Raw genomic sequence first — 21,872 nt, forward strand, 5'->3', positions numbered from 1 at the left:
AAGCAACTATGCTGGATCTGGGTGAGGGGCTGGATGTATAGATCCAGTGGTCACCCCAGCTGGCCAGCGAACGCACACATACCTTAGCACCGCGCTGAGTCACCAACGACATAGTCCCACTGGAGGGGACTTGCCCCGCGTCCCACCAGGTCACATAAGGCCGGGTCTTGGTTCAAGTTGCAGCGTTCTTAATTGGCCTACCATTTCAGCAGAGAGGGGTTCTGTCAGGAGATGGCGCCCGCCTGTTCCTGTATGGTGAGTAAATATTCCCCCCTCTTCACCTGGTGGATTTTAGGGTGGACGCGGACCCTCCCGGGTTCCCCTCTGTCCTGTTACGCACCCCCTCTTCTACCTGCCCCTCCTCACACTGGGGGCTATTGTGCCTACTCCCGGGGGCTGGGACCACGCTGCGGGCAGGATGTGGGGGTGGAGGGTGCGCCGCTGGCGCCAGATGAACAATCGTGCGGGGGGGGGGGTTCCTCCAGTGCCCACTTTCCAATCGATCCCATTTTGGAGTTGGGGGATCCCCACGAGGGTCCTCAGCTGCTTTGCAGGCCGCACAGAGCCGCCATTTTCTTGTAGCCTCATGTGCTGTGGAGATTGGCGGCCATCTTGGTACACCCAGCACGGCCATTTTGCAGTGGTTCTCTCTATAGGAATCAGAATGGGAATTCCTGGAGGCGTTTTTTGGTGGGTGGAGGCCCTCCTTATACCCTGGGCTTTTCTTCAGATCCTTCCTTTTTTGGATGGAGCTTCTGCTGACGTGTCCTGTGCAGACGTCAGTGCGCTTGCCTAAACTCGGGGGGGGGGGGTGCTGTAGCGCGGTGGGACTTTTTTTTTTTTTTTAAAGGTTTTTTTTTTCAGCCTTTGCTGATGGGTTCCCCTGGTGCAACATGGACTCTAAAGATCTTGTCCTCACCTGACCCCCTTGGGGAGGCCGCAGGACCCTCCAGACCCCAGCTGTCTACAGATACAATTTTGGCAGTCCTGGAAGCGTTTGTGTCCCGGGTAGAGGTGGCCTTTAAAGGGAGAGGCGCTAAGAAACTCCCGCCGCCTACCCCTGCCTCATCTGATGTCTCAGACTCTGAGTCTGATTCAGCCGCTGCAGACGTGGGTCTCCCTGCCGGGTCCGCTACCTCGCGCCCTGTCTCCTCTGATAGTGAGGATGACATTTTTACCTCCACTGCCACGCAAGATAAGGTGCTGGTGGATGCACTAGTTGTTTCTGTGCGTGAGACACTAAAAATGGATGACGCAGCTGCGACTGAAGCACAAGTTACGTTTGGCACTCACAAGACATCCCGAGCGGCGAAGGTTTTTCCCTTTCCCACGTATTTTGACGACATGCTCAAAAAAGAATGGGACCGCCCAAAGCATTCCTCTGGGGTGCCTAAGTGGATTGCTAGATGCTACCCTTTTAAAGGAGTCCCTGATAAAGAAGTGGACTGTGCCAACTACGGTGGATCCTCCGGTCTCCAGGCTGAATAAAGCTACCATGATTCCAGTGGAGGATTTCCCGTCCTTTAAGGATCCGGAGGATAGGAAGGTGGCGTCTGTGGCCCACAATATGTACTCCCGGGTGGGGTCTGCACTGAGACCGGTGTTTATGGTTGCCCTTGTCACGCAAACATTGACTGAATGGGCTAATTTACTACGCCTTGACCTGGAGGGGAAACAAGTCCCTCCTGCCTTTTGAGGAGCTGTTGGACCTGCTGGTGTAGGGGCTGCAATTTGTTTGCGATGCCACGCTGGACACTGCTCCTATATTGGGCCAACTGTCGGTTTTGGCAGTGGTTCTTTGGCGTATACTTTGGCTAAATTGCTGGTCTGCGGATCAGACTTCAAAGAAGGCCTTGACTGATCTGCCTTTTTTTAAGGAGATCGCCTGTTTGGTGCTACCCTGGATGACATCATTAAGGGTCATTAAGGGTCTCACAGGGGGGAAGAGTACCTTTCTTCCACAGGCTAACAATGGTAAGGACCCTCAGCACACAAGAGGGTTTTTTGATCCCTCAGGGTCGGTCTATAAGGCAAAGCCCTTCAAGGCTGCCTCGGGCGGTTCCAAGCAACCATGGTCTGGCAAACAAAAGCCTGGTTTCTCCAGACCTGCGGACAAGACCACCTCGGCCTGAAAGTGCACCCTCACCTGTATCTGGGGTGGGGGGACGTCTTTGCCGGTTTATGGACCTCTGGCTATCCAGACAAATGGATTCAGGAGGTCATACGGTCCAGTTACAAGATCAAGTTTCGATCCGTCCCTCCGCTAAGGTTTTTCCCTTCCAATGTGCGACTGTCCCGTATCACTTGCTGGCGCTCTGGGGCAGTTAAGAACCTGGTACAACAGGGGGTAATAGTTCCGGTTCCGTGTGCGGAACTTTCAGGGCTTTTATTCAAACCTGTTCAGGGTCTCCCAGGAAGGAGGGCAAGGTGTGTCCAATCCTGAACCTGAAAGCGCTAAATTGCTTTGTGCGAGTTCACTGGACCGAGTACCTGCAGGGTTGTCCAGTGCGCATTTAATTGGCCAAGGCCACGACCGTGGCTTATGTCAATCACCAAGGGGACACCAAAAGTGTCCTTGTGGCCTTGGAAGTGGCAGGCATCCTTTGTTGGGTGGAACGCTTTGTTCCAGCTCTCTCTGCTGTTCACATTCCAGGAGTGGAAAATTGGCAGGCGGATTACCTGAGCTGTCAGGTGTTGGATCAGGGGGAATACTCTCGGCACCCAGAGGTGTTCCAGCAGTTGTACCTTTGTTGGGGCACTCCAGATGTAGATCTGTTTGCGTCTCGAATCAACCGAAAAGTACAGAGGTTTGTGGCCCGCTCCCGGGACCCTCTGGTAGATGCCACAGGCGTGCTGATGGCCCCATGGGGTCAGTATCAGCTGATGTATGCCTTTCCTCCTCTCAAGTTGCTGCCAAGATGACTTCCCAGGATCGAGGTGGAAGGGATTCTGGGCATTCTTGTGGCTCCGGCCTGGCTTCGCTGAGCTAGGTACACTGACCTGGTCAGGCCAGTTGCAGACGCTCTTTGAAGACATCTTCTCAGGGAGGGTTTACTGGCTCAGGGGCTAATCTTCCATCCTGCTTTACGGTCGCTGGCTTTGACGGCTTGGCTGTTGAAAGCCAGGTGCTGAAGGACAGGGGATTGTCTGCTTCAGTGATTCCCACTCTGCTTAAAGCGAGGCAAGTGATTTCTAGGAAGATTTATCATTCTACGTGGAAGTCGTATATTGTGTGGTGTGAGTCTCTTGGGGCTCCCCCTCGCTCTTACTCGGTGGCTCGGATCTTGGCTTTCCTTCAACAAGGAGTTGATTAAAAGTTGGCTTTGAGTACTATCAAGGGTCAGATTTTGGCCTTGGCAATCTTCTTCCAAAGGCCATTGGCCACCCATTACCTAGTGCGTTACTTCATCCAGGGGGTGAAACTTGGTACCTCCGGTTCGACCTCCGTTGCCACCTTGGGACCTTGATTTGGTGCGGTCGGTTCTTCAGAAACCTCCTTTTGAAAGTCTTCAGGAGATTCCCCTGCCTACCGTATCCCAAAAGGTGGCCGCCTTGGTGGCTATCACTTCTGTGCGCAGGGTGTCGGAACTGGCGGCGTTGTCCTGTCGTTCTCCCTACCTGGAGGTTGACTGGGATAAAGGGGTACTTCGTCCGGATCCGTCCTTCCTTCCGATGGTGGTTTCCAGTTTTCACTTAAATGAGGACATTGCGTTAATTTTCTTTGCGTCCTAAGCCAAAACATCCTAAGGAAATCGTGCTGCTTACTCTGGATGTGGTTCGGGCCATCAGGGTGTACTTGGTGATTGCTGAGTCTTTTTCAAAGTCAGATTCGCTCTTTGTACTCACGAATGGTCCAAAGAAAGGGAATGCCTGCTTCTGTTGCGACTATGTCCAGATGGATCAGACAGACAGTTGTGCAGGCTTATTCAATTAAGGGTCAGGTTCCACCTTTCCCTGTTAAGGCACATTCTACTCGGGCGCGTAGTGCTTTCTGGGCTTTTCGCCATCAGTCTTCTGTGCTTCAGGTTTGCAAGGCGGCTACCTGGTCGTCTGTTCACACCTTTACCAAATTTTATAAGGTGGATGTGCTGGCATCTGCAGATGCCTCTTTTGGGCGCAAAGTTTTGCAGGCTGCTGTTTAGGGGGCTTTTTGGCCTTCCTTGAGGGTGTTTTACTGTTTGTTTCAGGTGGGCCTCATCTTGTTCTGATGAGTCCTGTGTTGCCTGGTTGGCTATGTTTAGCCTTGGTGACTTGTTTTATTTTGCTGTTCCCACTCATTTTATGGCACTGCTTTGGGACTTCCCTACTGATATGCATCAGAGACTGCGTGCGCCAATGAGCGATAGAGATAACTGGATATTTGACTTACCATAAAATCCTTTTCTCTTACGTTTGACGGACTCAGTACCCGCCCCTCTATTTTGAGTTGGGTTGGTTAATTTTTCTCTGACACTGCTTTGATATAAAACGGACATCCTATGCAGGAAGAGAGAGGGTATACCCCCCTGCGATTGCCCATAGGCGTAGCCAGAACTTTTTTTCTTCCTAGTGTCCTACTCCTGGACAAGTCAAAAATCTATTTTTCTTCCTACAACTTACATGTAAAATCCTTTTGTTGAAGTACATCATGTGACACAGAGGTTCCTCCCCTCTCGTCTGGGATCTTCATTGCTTACTACAAAAACTGAGGTTTTTCCTGTGTGGGAGGGGTTATATAGGGGGAACTTCCTGTCTGCTGGTTTGCCAGTGTCCATTCACCTATAGGTGGCGTATAACCAAGATAGTAATTATTATGGCCTGCACTGTGTCCCATGATGTACTCTAAGAAAAGGATTTTACAGGTAAAATCCAATTTTCACAGAAAAGTTATCTCCAGATTTAAACATGCTGAGAGGAATATGCAAACTGGCATTGTTGGTTACCTGGCTGTCATGCTAATACAGTTGCTTCTATATTTTGTCAGTGATCCAGAAAATGTCTGCATATCAAAAAGTATGACTTCACTTAAAACTCATGGTTTCTCTGAGTTGGTGACTCATTAAAATCTAATAAAGAACAGACTGCCAGGAAACAGCCATTTTCAGGTCAAGAATAATGGCCCCGATATTTTTATTAGAGCAGGTTTTTCTTGATGTCCTGCTAAAATGAAATTATATTGTAATGATGTACATTCTAACTGCCTTTTTTCCCCTTACCTTACCAGATCCAGCTGCATGTATGGTACATGTTGTCTGTGGGGAAAGACTTATTCCATAGGCTTCTTGCGGTTCTGTAAACAGGTATGTAGCTGCAGGGCACCATGTTTGAGCTCTATTCACTTACATTTTTTACACTTAATGCATCTTAAACTACTGTTGTTGGGTTAATTCTAGCACTTCTATACAGTATCTCACAAAAGTGAGTACACTCCTCAATTTTTGTAAATATTTTATTATATCTTTTCTAGGGCTGTCAATCGATTAAAATATTTAATCGCGATTAATCGCATGATTGTCATGAGTTAACTCGCGATTAATCGCACATTTGTATCAGTTCTAAATGTACCTTAAATTAATACTTTTCAAGTTTTGAATACATTAATCAACATGGGAGTGACAGATAACCGGCCGGCATATACTTCAAGTGATATACATATATTAATCACAACATGCTTTAATAGCCGTAAATGTTCTTGAAGGGGCTCCTTTTGGGCAATCGGTCGTCGATTTTAATTGGTGACTGTGTATGGGCAGTTGTTCTTATTGAGTTGCTCCGAGGAAATCGTTTAGGGGTGGTTTTATCTAAGTATTGAAAGCAGGGCTGTAAGAACTACCGCTCAAGATTTCCTTGGTTGGGACAGCAGAATATGGCTGTATTGCCGTTATTATATAAACGTCGGTTCAGTACCGCATATAAGTGGAAACAGTGCTCCGATGGCTAAAAGCCATTTCTTCACCCCTGTGTGGTGAATGCTTTATTATGTACCTTTCTGCCGATCTGTAGGTCAGTGCGTCTGCTTCCGCTGTCCGCTCTCGTGCTGTCATCAGTCTCCGCTCTTCCTCGTGGTTCCTGGCGTCCGATGCTTGCTTGGAGCGATGAGGGGGTGTGCCGCCAGGCTAACTTGCGTAGCTTCGTCTGGACGTCGTAGGCCACGGGTCAAACAGCAAACAGGTGATGCGCGCTGCATTAATCGCGCGTTAAAAAAATTATCGCCGTTAAAATGAATCTGAGTTAATGCGTTATTAACGCGCTAATTTTGACAGCACTAATCTTTTCATATGACAACACTGAAGAAATGACACTTTGCTACAATGTAAAGTAGTGAGTGTACAGCTTGCATAACAGTGTAAATGTGCTGTCCCATCAAAATAACTCAACACACAGCCATTAGGCTACATTCACACCTGAGCGTAGCGTTTTCGCGCGGTTTTTACCGCGATTTTACTGCGATTTTTTTTTACCGCGATTTTACTACCGCGATTTTTACCGCGATTTACAGGCGTTTTTTGTGCAGGCGTTTTTTGATTGAATAGATACCAATGGAAAACGCCTGTAATCTGCCCAAAAAGAAGCTCATGTACTTTTTTGAGCGTTGGGCGTTTTGTAAACAGCGTCAAAACGCTCAGATGTGAACAGGGGCCATTGTAATGAATAGGATTTGTCTTGTTGGGCGTTTTGAGAGCTGATCCTAGAGCAGAAAAACTCCCCAAAAACGCCCCAAAACGCCTAGATGTGAACGGAGCCTAAATGTCTAAACCGCTGGCATCATCTTTAGAAGAGGCTTCCTTCTGGGAGGACCATGCAGACCAATTTGTTGCAGTGTGCATTGTATGGTCTGAACACTGTCAGGCTTACCCCCCACCCCTTTAACCTTTACAGCAATGCTGGCAGCACTCATGTGTTTTTTTTCCAAAGATATCCTCTGGATGTGACGCTGAGCATGTGCACTCGACTTCTTTGGTCGACCATGGCGAGGCCTGTTAGGAGTGGAACCTATCCGGTCCTGTTAAACTGCTGTATGGTCTTGGCCACTATGCTGGAGCTCAGTTTCTGGGTCTAGGCAATCTTCTTAACAGCCTAGGCCAGTGATGGCGAACCTTGGCACCCCAGATGTTTTGGAACTACATTTCCCATGATGCTCATGCACTCTGCAGTGTAGCTAAGCATCATGGGAAATGTATTTCCAAAACATCTGGGATGCCAAGGTATGCCATCACTGGCCCAGGCCATCTTTATGTAGAGCGACAATTCTTTTTTTCAGATCCTCAGAGGTCTTTGCCAGAAGGTGCCATGTTGAACTTTCAGTGACTAGTATGAGAGAGTGATAACACGAAATTTAACACGTCTGGTCCGCATTCATACCTGAGACCTTGTAACACCGAATCACATGACACTGGGAGGGAAAATGGCTAATTCACTTAGTGGTGTACTCACTTTTGTTGCCAGCGGTTTAGACATACATGGCTGTGTGTTGACTTATGTTGAGGGGTAGACCAGTAAACCAGTAGAACAAAGGAGTTTTAACAGTAAAATCACAATTATAATCACATCTTGTTTGTATATGTGTGTATATATATATATATATATATATATATATATATATATATATATATTATACACAGTCAGGTCCATAAATACTGGGACATCGACACAATTCAAATCTTTTTGGCTCTATAATGGATTTGAAATGAAACAAACAAGATGTGCTTTAACTGCAGACTTTCAGCTTTAATTTGAGGGTATTTACATCCAAATCAGGTGAAAGGTGTAGTAATTACAACAGTTTGTATATGTGCCTCCCACTTTTTAAGGGACCAAAAGTAATGGGACAATTGGCTGCTCAGCTGTTCCATGGCCAGGTGTGTGTTAATCCCTCATTATCCCATTTACAAGGAGCAGATAAAAGGTCCAGAGTTCATTTCAAGTGTGCTATTTGCATTTGGAATCTGTTGCTGTCAACTCTCAATATGAGATCCAAAGAGCTGTCACTATCAGTGAAGCAAGCCATCATTAGGCTAAAAAACAAAACAAGCCCATCAGATAGATAGCAAAAACATTAGGTGTGGCCAAATCAACTGTTTGGAACATCCTTAAAAAAGAACGCACCGGTGAGCTCAGCAACACCAAAAGACCCGGAAGACGACGGAAAAGAACTGTGGTGGATGACCGAAGAATTCTTTCCCTGGTGAAGAAAACACCCTTCACAACAGTTGGCCAGATCAAGAACACTCTCCAGGAGGTAGGTGTATGTGTGTCAAAGTCAACAATCAAAGGGGGCGTGGCTGAACCGTTCATGTAGGCAGACATGTCTCGCACCGGCTCCGCTATCCCGACGGTGATTATCCTGATTCTTAGACCCGTACATCCTCAGCAATTGCTCGATTACTCTGCACCCGAATCTGCCTTGCACCAGTGACGGCTCCTGGACCCCGGACTAACCATTCCGCCATGACCAGGAGGAAGGAGGACGGGATTCCCGCGGCAAGCAGCCCACGGCATTATCCAAATTGGAGAAGTATGCTCACGATCCCACTAAACGCAAGCCTCTCTCCACATTCGCAGCCTCCTCGCCCGGGCACGCAGGCCAGTACCTTAGGCCAGTACCTTACCTTCCTCGGCAGCAATGTCGCCTCGGCACGAGAGACTGGATGCACCATCCCAGGAGGCCGCAGTGAGTACTCCGTCGGGGCTGATGGCGGGGGGAGGAGCTCCGAGTGGTATTGATCCGGCTGTGCCCACCCTCCAGGATGTTTTAAATGCGGTGCATACCTACAACACGTCTATTACTGAACTGTCGGCTGAGGTCAAAAGCATGAAGGAGGGCCTGTTACACATTAGGAAGGACATGCAAAAGATCAGGGAGCGGGCCACAGCTCTAAAGGTTAGAGTAAGCGCAGTTGAGGATGATTTACCCCCTCTCATACAAGATGTTCGAATTTAATTCCTCTGGGGTTTCTGAGGCCATTAACCGGTTGGAAGATAATGGAGAACCGGCTGCGACGCAGTAATTTGCATTTGGTGGGAATCCCTGAAAAATCGGAGGGCAAAGCACCGGTGGAATTTATTGAACAATGGCTGCTCTCTTCCTTTGGGAAAGACCATTTCCCCCTTCTTCTCTGTGGAACGAGCACACAGGGTGCCTTGCAGGGCTCCGCCACCAGGTTGTCCTGATCGCCCGTTCTTAATGAAACTGCTGCACTACAAGGACAGGGACATCATATTGAAACTTGCCAGACCGCAACCTCGCATGGAGATACAGGGAGCCAAGATTTCTATTTACCCTGATTTTTCAGCCGCCTTACAGAAACTTTTACAGAAACAGCGGGCCAGGTTTACAGAAGTTAAGAAACAATTGCGTGCCATTCCGTTAGTATACTCCATGATGTATCCGGCAAAGCGGAGAGTGGTGGCGAATGGAACCGTTCACTTTTTTGAAAATCCTGCCATGGCGGCTAACTGGCTGGATCGCCAGGAACGGCACCTTAGGGCTGCAGCGGAGTGATGATCTCTTCCCGCAAATGTTGATCAACGATACGACTGGGTCTATTATTCCCCTTATAGGAACCAAGATGCCGTAACCTGATTGAAGCACTGTGGCTTACTTGCTACCTTACCTCTTGGAGCCCTATATAAGGATGTTCATGGTTTGTGGGATTGTCCGCGTTCGGGACCTCTTTTCCTACCCCTCTGCCCTACTTGGGCTTGTTAACTGTTCCCTGCGGGGCATGGCTGGACATCACCTCGTTGGCTGTCCTCCACAATGTTTTCCTGTTGTTGTTTGTCCTATTGTCTATTTTGTTCTAGTTTTTTTTCTAGTGACCTTCACTTCGGTGGACTGCCCGTTGCCTCTGCTTCCCACACTCAGGTACTTTTGTCCTTTTTTACTTTTGCGAACTTTGATGCTCTTCCCCGGCTGGATGCCCTTCTGGATGGTGGCTCCCCTACCTGTCTGTTGCTCGCTCTGGGCCATTCTCATGTTAACTATCACCTATGGCTAATACCAACGGATCCCTTATCTCATGGAATGTGCGTGGACTTGGAGACTCTCGCAAACGCACGGCAGTATTGACCTTGCTGTCACACCATAGTCCTACTCTTGTTTGCCTACAGGAAACTCACATGACTAAGGACACAGTTGGGTACCTCCGTACTCGGAAATACCCGGTTCAGTTTCATTCATTTCACACCCAGTATTCTAGGAGAGTTTCTATTTTGGTCTCCGCCACTGCAAAATTTGAGTCTCTAGACACCCTGATTGACCCTCAGGGCAGGTTTATATTTTTGATGGGAATGTGGGATATTTTTCAATGTATTATTTCAACTGTTTATATTCCTCCCCCTTTTTCCTTTGAGGTGCTAGAGTGTCTGTCTCGGTTTATTGGGAAACGCCCTCCGGTACCGGTTTTGGTGCTGGGCGACTTTAATAATGTTCTTGACCCCACCTTGGACCTTTATAAACTATTCTGCCCCGGAGGATCCAGGACACCCACTCCCTTTGCCAGATTCATGGGGGAGCTGGGTCTTGTGGATCTCTGGCACAGCAAACACCCCCTTGAGGCTGGATTTTCCTGCCACTCCCTGTCCCATTTTACCTTGTCCCGTATCGACTTGGCCTTTGGCTCAGACCTTGCCCTACCGTGTACACCTGAGGTCACTTATCTAGCCAGGGGCCTATCTGACCACTCTCCGGTGCAGGTACGTCTTAAGTTACCCGGGTCCAGGTTGCCTATGCACTGGAAGTTGAATACTTTTTGGCTTCCACTATTCTCAGACCATGCTAAATTCAGCACTCCCCTTGAAATTTTGTTTGCCGATAACAGACACTCTGCAGCTCCTGGTATGGTATGGGACGCCATGAAGGCGTTTTTAAGAGGTCTTTGTATTAAAGAGGTATCGACTATTAAGTCTAGGAGCAGACGTTGGGCTCGGGATGCCAGTGACGCGGTGCTCCTTGCCGAACGTGACTACCTACATTCACCCACGTCTGATAATCAGAACCGTTGGCTGGAGGCGCAACGTTTTTTTCGCTCCATACAACAACAGCAGGCGGACCATAAGCATTTCTTCACCTCTCGGGCTCATTTTGAGGAGGGGGAGAAAACCGGTCATATGCTTGCTATCATATCACGGGCACAACGCCCTTCCTCGATTTATACATCAGTCACAGACACTCCAAATATTCTACAGGGGTTCAGTTCATTGTTTCAAGACCTGTATTCCTCCAAAGTGTCTTATGGGGGACTTGCAGACCTTTTTACAGGAGCTTCAGTTGCCGCAGATTTCTGCGGGGTATCGGGTGATGCTGGGCTCCCCCATTAAATTGGAGGAACTCCAGGAGGCTTTAGCTGCATTCCCTAACTCTAAAGCGCCGGGTACAGATGGGATCCCCATTGAACTGTATAAGGCTTTTAGCGGGGTTCTGCTGCCTGAATCGCTTCGCACCATTCTGGCCTCTTGTGATGAGGGGAGGCTCCCACAGTCTATGTACGAGGCAGTGGTAGTGGTTCTCTTGAAGCCTGGGAAGGATCCGACTCACCCTGAATCTTACAGACCTATTTCTCTTCTACCAACAGATTTGAAACTTCTAGCTAAAGTGTTAGCCACCCGGTTGTCTAAAGTAATTGCCAAGTTGGTTCATAGGGACCAATCTGGGTTTATACCCGGAAGATCCACAGCCACTAACATACATACATTGTATTTAAACATGCAAATACCCCCAGATAACTGTGGACACAGAGCGATACTGTCGCTTGACGCCGCTAAAGCATTCAATGGCATGGAGTGGCAGTATCTGTGGGCGGCCCTTGAGGGCTTTGGTCTGGGGCCATCATTTATTAACTGGATTAAGCTGTTATATGAGGCGCCCATGGCCTGTTTGCGGATCAATAACTCGCTCTCTCAATCATTCCCATTATACAGGGGCACTAGGCAGGGGTGTCTATTGTCCCCCCTGCTGTTTGCACTTGCGGTGGAGCCCCTGGCGGCAGCCATCAGGGCTGACTCTTCAATTCACAGGTTTCGGAGGGGTGGGGGAGAGGACAAAATTGCATTGTACGCTGATGATGCACTATTATTTTTAGGGGATACCTCGGGCTCCCTGGTTGCATTAATGACGCTGATTCGTATATTTGGATCCTTCTCGGGCTTTCAGATAAACTGGGACAAGTCTGTCTTGCTGCCGCTGGACCCTCTCGAGGTCGCATTGCCCTCTGTGGCATCACAGGTTATGGTGGTGGGGCAATTCCGGTATCTGGGAGTGATTATACACCCTGATTTGGGGCAATATGTTAAACTCAATGTCATTCCGTTGCTACACAAGTTTAAAGACAAGCTGGCCAGCTGGATCAGGGTCTGTCGGTAGTGGGCAGATGCAATCTGATCAAGATGATCTGGAACCCGCAACTACTGTACGTGTTACACAACGTGCCCGTTTGGATTCCTATTCATGTATTCAAAAAGTTTAATACGGTTTACCCTGCTCTCATCTGGACGAGGCAGTCTCCTAGGATTCGCCTGGAGACGTTGCTGGAGGCCAAAGATGGCGGTGTTTTGGCTGTTCCAAATCCCTACTATTACTTTCTGGCGTCCCAGCTGCAACACATCACGGGCTGGCTGCAGGATGGTGACTCTGATCCTGTCAGACGGGTCCTTGTGGCACATCTGGCTGATGGAGCACTGGTTGATTACTTGAATGCTGGTGCTTTGAGAATTTCTCCTAGATATCCCACCCTCATGCTCCTTGACAAAATTTGGCAACGTGCCAGGCGACATTTTGCTTATGGGATATTCTCGAGGTACTCCCGCATTATGAATAATGTCAATTATCCGGAATTGGACAAACTACGGAGCTCTCTGAGCTGGGATAGATGGAGTGAAATGTATATTGCAGTTGTACGGGGGAGGTATCCTTAAGGACTTCCAAACACTTCGCACTGAATTTGGTCTACCCAATTCCCTGTTCTTTCAATATTTGCAGCTACGACACGCCCTCACTTCACAGTCCAAAACATCAACTTTGGGTCTGTGTAACCCAGTCATTCCTACTAATTTAGTGAACTGGATGGTAAAAAAAGGGACAAATCTCAATACACATCTTTTATGGATCAAATTTCGAGAGCTATGTAATTTAAATGCAGGGAAGACTGGGCTGAGGATCTGGGTCCCATTTCCTCAGAGGAATGGACAGGTATCCTTGACAATGTGCTCAAGGTATCGCTGTCCTCTTCTCAAAAGCTTACGTAACTATGTATCCTACACCGCACGTATAGGACCCCACAGCGCTTGAATAGCTGGCAGAGGGATTCTCCCCTCTGCCCCCGCTGCAAGGTTCACACGGGTACTCTCCTGCACATGCTTTGGAAGTGCCCGAAGTTGCACTGTTATTGGCATGCAGTTTTGCAATCCATTAATGCTATATGGAAACTGACTCTACCTTTGGACCCGAAGTTGTGTATCCTGGGATGGTTGGATGAAGAACTATACCCCCACGAAGGGGGTTTTTGAATTACGCCTAAGGAGCAGGGATATCTCTGGCAGCTGCTGAGCACTAGCACTGTCAATGCTGGCAAATATACTCTGTGTGTATCTTTAATACTGTACTTGCCCACATGATGGTATATGCACTGTATTGCTGATGTTTTTTCGTCAACAATCAAGAGAAGACTTCACCAGAGTGAATACAGAGGATTCACACTACAAGATGTAAAACATTGGTGAGCCTCAAAAACAGGAAGGCCAGATTAGAGTTTGCCAAACCGCATCTAAAAAAGCCTTCACAGTTCTGGAACATCCTATGGACAAATGAGACCAAGATCCACTTGTACCAGAGTGATGGGAAGAGAAGAGTATGGAGAAGGAAAGGAACTGCTCATGATCCAAAGCATACCACCTCATCAGTGAAGCATGGTGGTGGTAGTGTCATGGCGTGGGCATGTATGGCTGCCAGTGGAACTGGTTCTCTTGTATTTATTGATGGTGTGACTGCTGAAAAAAGCAGCAGGATGAATTCCGAAGTGTTTCGGGCAATATTATCTGCTCATATTCAGCCAAATGCCTCAGAACTCATTGGACGGCGCTTCACAGTGCAGATGGACAATAACCTGAAGCATACTGCGAAAGCAACCAAAGAGTTTAAGGGAAAGGAGTGGAATGTTATGCAATGGCCAAGTCAATCACCTGACCTGAATCCGACTGAGCATGCATTTCACTTGCTGAAGACAAAACTGAAGGGAAAATGCCCCAAGAACAAGCAGGAACTGAAGACAGTTGCAGTAGAGACCTGGCAGAGCATCACCAGGTATGAAACTCAGCGTCTGGTGAGGTCTATACGTTCCAGACTTCAGGCTGTAATTGACTGCAAAGGATTTGCAAACAAGTATTAAAAGTGAAAGTTTGATCTATCTATCTATCTATCTATCTATCTATCTATCTATCTATCTATCTATCTATCTCTAAAATGTAACCACTTTTTATCTGGGCCATTTCTGACACTTTGCTCTTGCATGTAAAAATCTAATTTTTCGCTTTCGTTCATCGACTGACACAGCGCTCCTTAAATCAGAACTACTGGGTTATATTGCCTCCTCCCAGTAGTAGGAGGGAGTATAGGACTAGGCAGAACAAAAAACACTTGGCTACGCCAATGGGCTGTCCTCATCCGGTATTTAACACCCTCTCTGCTCTAGGTATTCAGTTATAATCTATCTAGTCAGTACCTATTCTTTCTGCTGGGATCTCTTGTTCCTAGCAATTTTTTCTCCTTCAATGCATCCTTTTTTTTTTTTTTTTTTGGGGAGAGCTACAATCAACTGCCAGGCTGGGCGACGGGCTGGATAATCTAGATCCAGTGGTCCCCCAGTCCAGTCAGCGAGTGCCTGCAGACCACAGTTACCTGCTAGGTCGGCTGCGACATTGCCTCACGAACAGAGGCTGACCCGCGAGTTAAACGTATAGCAGAGTTGCATACGACCAGATGCTGGCCCGAGTCATAGCGCTTCCCTACTTCAGTGTCGAGGAGTTCTGTCTGGAGCGTTACCCACACCATGGGAAGGTTAAGTACAGTCCCCCTCTCCCGCTATTGTGCAGTTTGGGGTGGACGTGGGTACCCTCCAGGGTTGGCCGGACCTGCCTGCAGGTTCCCTCCTCCCATCCTAAAGTCCCTCAGTTGAGCTTGGCTTCCCTCCTCCCACCCCAAAATGGAGGATGCAGCTTATGTAGCTGCGGAAGTGGCTGTGTCTTTTGGTACACATAAGTCACCTTGTACACCAAAGGTCTTTCCTTATCTGACTTTTCTCTATCATTCGTTGACAGACGCAGCTCCATATTCTTTATGACCATTAGGTTATGCTGCCCCCTACAGGAGTAGGACACTAGGCAGGAAAAAGTTTACCACCCCTATTGGGCAGTCCCTGCAGGCATACATCCACACACTCTGCTATAACCTTTAGTTTGTTTCTGCCTAGTTTAGGAGTAGGACCTAGTTCCCGGCTGGGACTTCAATCTAAGCTTGTTCTTTTATTTTTAAAGGGAACATTTGTTTAAAATGTAATTTTTTTTTTTAAACCAGTGAGTTTATTGAACTAAAAATGCAGGATATACATCAAGTCACATCAATGATCATAGCAAAACAACAAGTATCGACTAGGTCCATGCATGCAAACAGTAGTAAAGCTGCTTATGTGCATAGTAAGTTACATCGTAAGTACACAGCGTAAAGTGGAAGTGCTGCCGCCCAAGAGAGCTCCATCCATAAGCATGGAAGTCCTCAACTCCCAGTGTCTGGGCACTGAACCCATCTGTCCCAGATCTTGGTAAACTTGGTCAGATTACCCCTATTCTTATACATAATTTTATGGTACGGAATGACACTATTGACTGCAGCCTTCCACTCCCCAAACACAGGCGGGGTGTCCCTCATCCACTTTCTGGCAATAAGTTTCCGAGCTATAAACCAAGTAGACTGTAGGAAAGCGAGCATGCTTTTATCCATTTCTTCATCCGGGTATATACCCAGCAAGCATTGTCTGGGGACCAGCTGCACCGGGGAACCCATCTTGTCATGAAGGAATGTGACAATCTGTTTCCAGTACCCCTGGAGCTGGGGACAGCTCCAGAGGAGGTGGAAAAAAGTGCCCACACTCACCCGGCACATTGGACAGTTAGGTGACAGTTCAGGCCTGTATCTTTGGAGACCAGAGGGAGTCAGATACGTTCGGTGGAGGAGGAACAGCTGGGTGAGCCTGTCAGCCAGCCTGGGGGGCACCGCCTTGCATGTCCCCAAGGCGTCATCCCACTCATTGTCTTCTATAGTGCCCACATCCATCTCCCAGGGGGTTTTAGCAGCGTAAGCAATGACTGTGGAGCTGGGGGTGTGAAGCTCAGCGTAGAGAATAGAAATCAGGTGTTGGGGATCGGTACTCTTAATGAATTCGATCATGGACGGGGTCTCGGGAACTGAGCTCTGAATGCGTGCCTGATTTGATAGTAGTGGAAGAGCATGGATGTCGGGAGGGAGTTGGCGGAGCTCAAATCCTCGAATGTGCGTATGGTGTCCCCTTGGAGTAAGTGCGAGAGCAGGTATATTCCCTTCCCACACCAGAGCTCAGGGTCCGACACAGACCCGAACTCCGCCAAGTTCCCGTTATGCCACAGGGGGGTATGGGTGTGTAGAGCTGGGTACTTCATTTTAGCCATGACGACCTCCCAAATCCTACTATAATGATACAGCATAGAGTCGGTCCCGCCCGAGCTCCCGGGGCCCCGCACCCCTCGGAATATCGCAGTCAGGGGGTCTACAGTCAGTTGGGACCACCTGGGGCAAAGAAGGAGGAGAAAGCGGGTCCTGTCGGATTTGTCTATATGAAATAGGTGGGACAGTTGAGCGGCCAAGTAATAGAGATTAAAGTCAGGCAAAGCTACTCCGCCTAGGTTAGAGGGATTTTTAAGCTTGCGCCAAGAAAGCTTGTGCCTATTCTGACCCCACACGAAGGCCTTAAGGAGGGATTCCATTTGCATGAAAACCTTTAAGGGCAGGTAGATCGGGGAGTGCCACAAAACGTATAGTATTTTTGGGAGCAGAACCATTTTTATGAGATTCACTCTTCCCATGACGCCCAGGGGTAGCTTCGCCCAAACCTGGGTTTTGGCCTTGATCAGGGCATATAGAGGTTGGATATTGTCTTGGACGTAATCCCGGGGATTGGATGTAACCAAGACCCCTAGGTATTTGATCCTCGACACCCGTTGTAGGGGTAAGGATGTAGACCTCCGGGGCGGGGGGGGGGGTGCGATCCAGGGGTAGTATTTGTGATTTATCCCAGTTCATTTGTAAACCAGAGTATTTGGCGAAGCATTCTATTAGGGACAGGGCCTCAGTGAGGGATACGTCTGAGTCCGCCAGGTACAGTAGTGTCGTCTGCATACATACTGAGTTTTTCAGTCAGGGGGCCCACCCGTAGTCCATCTATGCCAGGGTGATTTCGAATGGCGATGGCCAGTGGCTCGGCCGCCAAGGCGTACAATAAAGGAGAGAGCGGACAGCCCTGCCTCGTCCCCCTAGTCAGCGGGAACGGTGCAGAGGTCCTGCCATTCGCCAGGATTTTGCAACCGGGCGCTGTACATCAAGCAAATCCATTTAATAAACCGCAGGCCAAACCTCTCCAGGCATGCCCAGAGAAAGCTCCACTCCACAGAGTTGAAAGCTTTGGCCGTGTCCAGCGTCACCACCACCCTGCGTCCCGAGTTCTCATGCCGCGCTTGTATATTCATGTATAGTCTACGAAGGTTGAAGGAAGTGTTCTTGCCGGGCATAAACCCAGTCTGGTCTTCGTGAATCAGAGACAAAATGACCCGATTCAGTCGGAGAGACAGGACTTTTGCGAGTATTTTGATATCTACCTGTAGGAGCGAGATCGGGCGGTACGACTCTGGGAACCTAGGGTCCTTGCCCGGTTTGGGGATCAGTACAATGAGCGCCTCTGTCATGGACGTGGGCAATCTATCCTCCTCAAATATGGCATTAAACAACTTCAGTAGCTGCGGCAAGAGAAGTTCGGAAAACTGGGCGTAAAATTCAATGGGCAAGCCATCGGTGCCCGGAGACTTGGACCTGGGGAAGCCGGACACGGCCTCCGCAATCTCATCCCCTGTTATCGGAGCCTACAACACAGCCACCTGTTCCTCCGTCAGTCTAGGAAACTTCACAGTGTCAAGTAGTAGCTGCATGTCGGTAAGGTCACTGGAGGCCCTAGTCGTGTAGAGATCAGCGAAGAAGGAGCGGAATCTATCCGCTACCTCTGAAGGGTCAGTGACAAGGTCCCCTATCTCAGTTTGTAGTGAAATAACCACTGGGGGTCTGTCCTCGCAATGCACTAGGTATGCCAACAGTCTCCCAGCCCTCTCCCCATGTTCAAAAATCTTCTGGCGTTGGAAGAATAATTTGGTAGTGGCCTGTTCGAGCTCTATTTGGGCAACCACCCCCGTTGACTATCTCAGGCGTGAAGCCCCAGTAGCGGAAGGGTCCGCTAAAAAGGCAGCCTCCGCCTCCTGAAGTTCAGCCACCGCACGGTCGTAAGCCGCTGCGGAGTTCGCCTTGCAGGATTTTATCTGAGATTTCAGGGTAGCACGGGCATGTAGCTTGAAAGCCTCCCACACCGCAAGGGGAGAGGCAGTGCCCGCGTTTTCGTTGAAGAATCGTTCCCACTGGGTGTCGAGCGAGGCCTCCTCCGGCAGCAGAGATAGCCAAAGCGGTTGTAGACGCCATGTCGGGGGGGACCTGGCGTGAGGCAGCCCAATCGAGACCCAGTAGGGACTATGATCCGACAAGGATCTGGGAAGGAATCCCGCCGACACTAGTCTGAGAAGGAGGGTGGTTGAGATAAGAATTAGATCGATACGGGACATTGTGTGATGGGTAGCGGAAAAACAAGAGAATTCCTGTCGCAGGGGAAATTTTAGCTCTCCACGTATCCACCAGACCCACTCTCAATCAGACGAGCGAATCTAGTGGAGGTAGGGGAGCCGTCTAGGCGGGGGCTCGTCTGTACCCTGTCCAGGGTCGGATTCAGTACGTTATTAAAGTCTCCGAGCCAAACCGCAGGTGTACCCGGGTATTGAGCCATGTAGGATAACCCCTCCGTAACCACAGACATCGCAAACGGCGGGGGCACGTAGAATGCCAAAATCAGCCAGGGTTCACCATATATTAAGACATACAGGAAGATATACCGCCCCTGAGAATCCACCCGAGATCCCTGAAGCTGGAAATGAACATGCTTGGAGACAAGCACCGCCACCCCCCGTGAGTGGGAAGTGTGGGCAGAGTGGTATATCCAGCCTATCCAGGGGCGTTTAAGCAATAGGTGTAGGCTGCCCTCCAGGTGGGTTTCCACCAAGATCAGTATATAAGGTCTATGCTTTTTTAAAGTAGTGAAGGCCGCCAAGCGTTTAACCGTATCCCGCAGGCCTCTAACGTTCCATGTTAGTAATTTAATGGCAGCTATAATGGGAAACGTTGCAAAGGTATCTGAGCGCTGTCAGGGATCTCGGGGAAAACCCCGTTACGTGATGACCCAGAGCGCGGACACGGTAGAAAAGGTGACCTCCGGGGCGAGACACACCATGTCGCAACCGGACCCTCACTGAGGGAACAGGTGTAAACAGACCTTGTAAGTGGGTAATGAGCATGCACAGTCCAATAAACAGCAGCAACAAAAAACAATTCAAATATACCCCATCCCCCCACCCCGCCCTGCACCCACCCCAACTTGTGGGTGCATAATGTCCCAAACAACTCAAAAACATGGCCCCCATTATAGCCAGCCAAAAATCAGGGGGAAGGAAGTCCACTTGAAAAACAACAGAGCGTAACCTCCATGGCAGCACAGTGTGCAGTGTAGTGCCTGCATTCAAGCACAGGATGAGAGGGAGAGTGAGGGAGGCCAGCAAAAGCATATTGAAAATAAAAGGGAGGACTGGCACAACAGGGGCCGCGCACCTGGCCCCGGCAGGTGCTGGGGGCGAAACAACGCTGGCCACCTTGCCGCGGACTCTCGGGGCACGAGGCATGGTAACTCGTAGCCAGGCTCCCATGCTCCGTCAACTGTCTTCGAATGAGAGGCCCTCACAGCCAAATGAGGCGAAAGTCCACAGTTCAGCGGCAGGAGGGCTATGGTCATAGACAAGGTTGTCCCAACACAGTCAGGAAAAGGAAATCGGCATCAGGATAAAAAGAAGAGGGGGAATCAGCCACAGTCTGGACCGTACTCACAGTTATGGTGAAGGCATCAGGTTCCGAAAAAAGAGGAGACCCCGGGTCAGTCACGGGTCTCGAGGTGTTCCAGCCACGCTATGGCCGCTTCCGGATCCTCAAAAAAGTGTACCCGATCCCCTCCCTCAACCCGGAGCCGGGCGGGGTACAGCATGGCATACTTGTAGTTTTTGATCCGAAGCCTGCGCTTAGCCTCCATGAAGTTCTTCCTCTTCCTTTGGACTTCAGCCAATTAGTCCGGGAATATCGCCACCCTGCTGTTGCCAATTGGGACATTCCCTTTCTCTCTTGCTAAGCGGAGTATCGTGTCTCGGTCCCTATAGTTCAGAAACTTGGCTATGAATGTTCGGGAGGGTGCTCCCTGAGGCGGCGGGTGGCCCGATAGGCGGTGGGCCCTCTCCACCACAAACGTGGGGGAGAATGACTCCCGGCCGTATGTCTGTGTCAGGAGGTTTTCCAAATAGGTGGAGGGGTCCCTACCCTCCGAACCTTCAGGGAGACCAATAAATCGCAGGTTGCATCTCCGCAGACGGTTCTCCATATCATCTTGTTTGTATAGGATTTGGGAGACCTGATCCTGTAGGCGGGTAGTGGAGTGCTGCAGTGTAGGTAAGGAATCCTCCAACCCCCCGATTCGGTGCTCAGTTTCTGCAACCCTCTCCCGCAGCTGCTTCATGTCTTGGTGGATGAGAGATATGTCCACCTTGACTTCATCTATTTTGGTGGTCAGGGTGGCCTGGCATGCCGAGATCGCCTCCAGGACAGTTGCGGTGTCTGCTCCTCCCGCCGATCCCGCGGTTGCGGCCGGGCCGGCGCCATCTTGGATTTGAGCCGCCTCGGTTTGCCTGCGATATTTGTCCAGTTTAGCCGCCTCTTCGGCGGCGACATGACCTGCAGGGAGCCAGACGTGCACCGGAGGGAGCGGCGGTTCGTGGCGGGCTGAGAGGGAGCAGGATCAGTGTAAAAGGATAGTTGACGGAGCTCCAGCTTCTCACGTCTCACCACATGCTGCGCCAGGCCACGCCCCCCAAAAATGTAATTTGTTTTTTAGCTAGTTGGGTTCTTGAGAGAGCTGCAATCAACAGCTGGCCTGGGTTCCGGACTGGATATCCTTGATCCTTAAGGTCTCCCAGCCCAGCCAGCGCCACGACAGTCATAATGGACGGGGGCTGGTCCGCGAGTGAAACCCCACCCGGGGACGCACACGACCTGGTTCGGCCTGAGTTGCAGCATACCTCTTGGCCGTCAGCACCCCCACCCCGAGGGGAGGGACAGTCTGTCTGGAGTGGTATCCACCCAATATCGTTGGTAAGGTGAGTAAGTATCCCCCCATAACTCTGGCGGTCTCGGGGTTGACGTGGGCCCCTCCCTGGGAAAGTCAGACCCTTGGGTACCCCTCATTTCGCCTGGCCTCTCGGTAGGTGCCAGGCTCCCCCAAGGCCTCCCTCCCCACCAGCCATAGAGGTAGCTTCCTCAGTCAGTGACGGGGGTCCTCGAAGGGTGGACACGCCTAGTCCCCTATGCGGATCTGATGGGGGGGGGTTTATCCTGGTTGGGGGTACCTGCCGGGGACCCCCCTATGCCACTTATCTTTTGGATCCCTTAGGGGGTCCTGGAGACTGCATGG

The 21,872-nt window shown here is 49.7% G+C and overlaps 1 protein-coding gene across 2 annotated transcripts in view; it reads left to right on the forward strand.

Moving 5' to 3' along the window:
- TMEM184B (transmembrane protein 184B) overlaps positions 1-21,872 on the forward strand; it is a 329,919-nt gene that overhangs the window by 161,040 nt on the left and 147,007 nt on the right. For both annotated transcript variants that reach the window (XM_082265516.1, XM_082265517.1), the window contains exon 6: positions 5,204-5,279. In XM_082265516.1, coding sequence (XP_082121642.1) covers positions 5,204-5,279 — 76 coding nt within the window. The remainder of the gene's footprint in view (positions 1-5,203; positions 5,280-21,872) is intronic.

This window comes from Pelophylax lessonae (genome assembly GCF_965119305.1).
Source record: "Pelophylax lessonae genome assembly, chromosome: 8".
NCBI classification, from domain to species: Eukaryota; Metazoa; Chordata; class Amphibia; order Anura; family Ranidae; genus Pelophylax; species Pelophylax lessonae.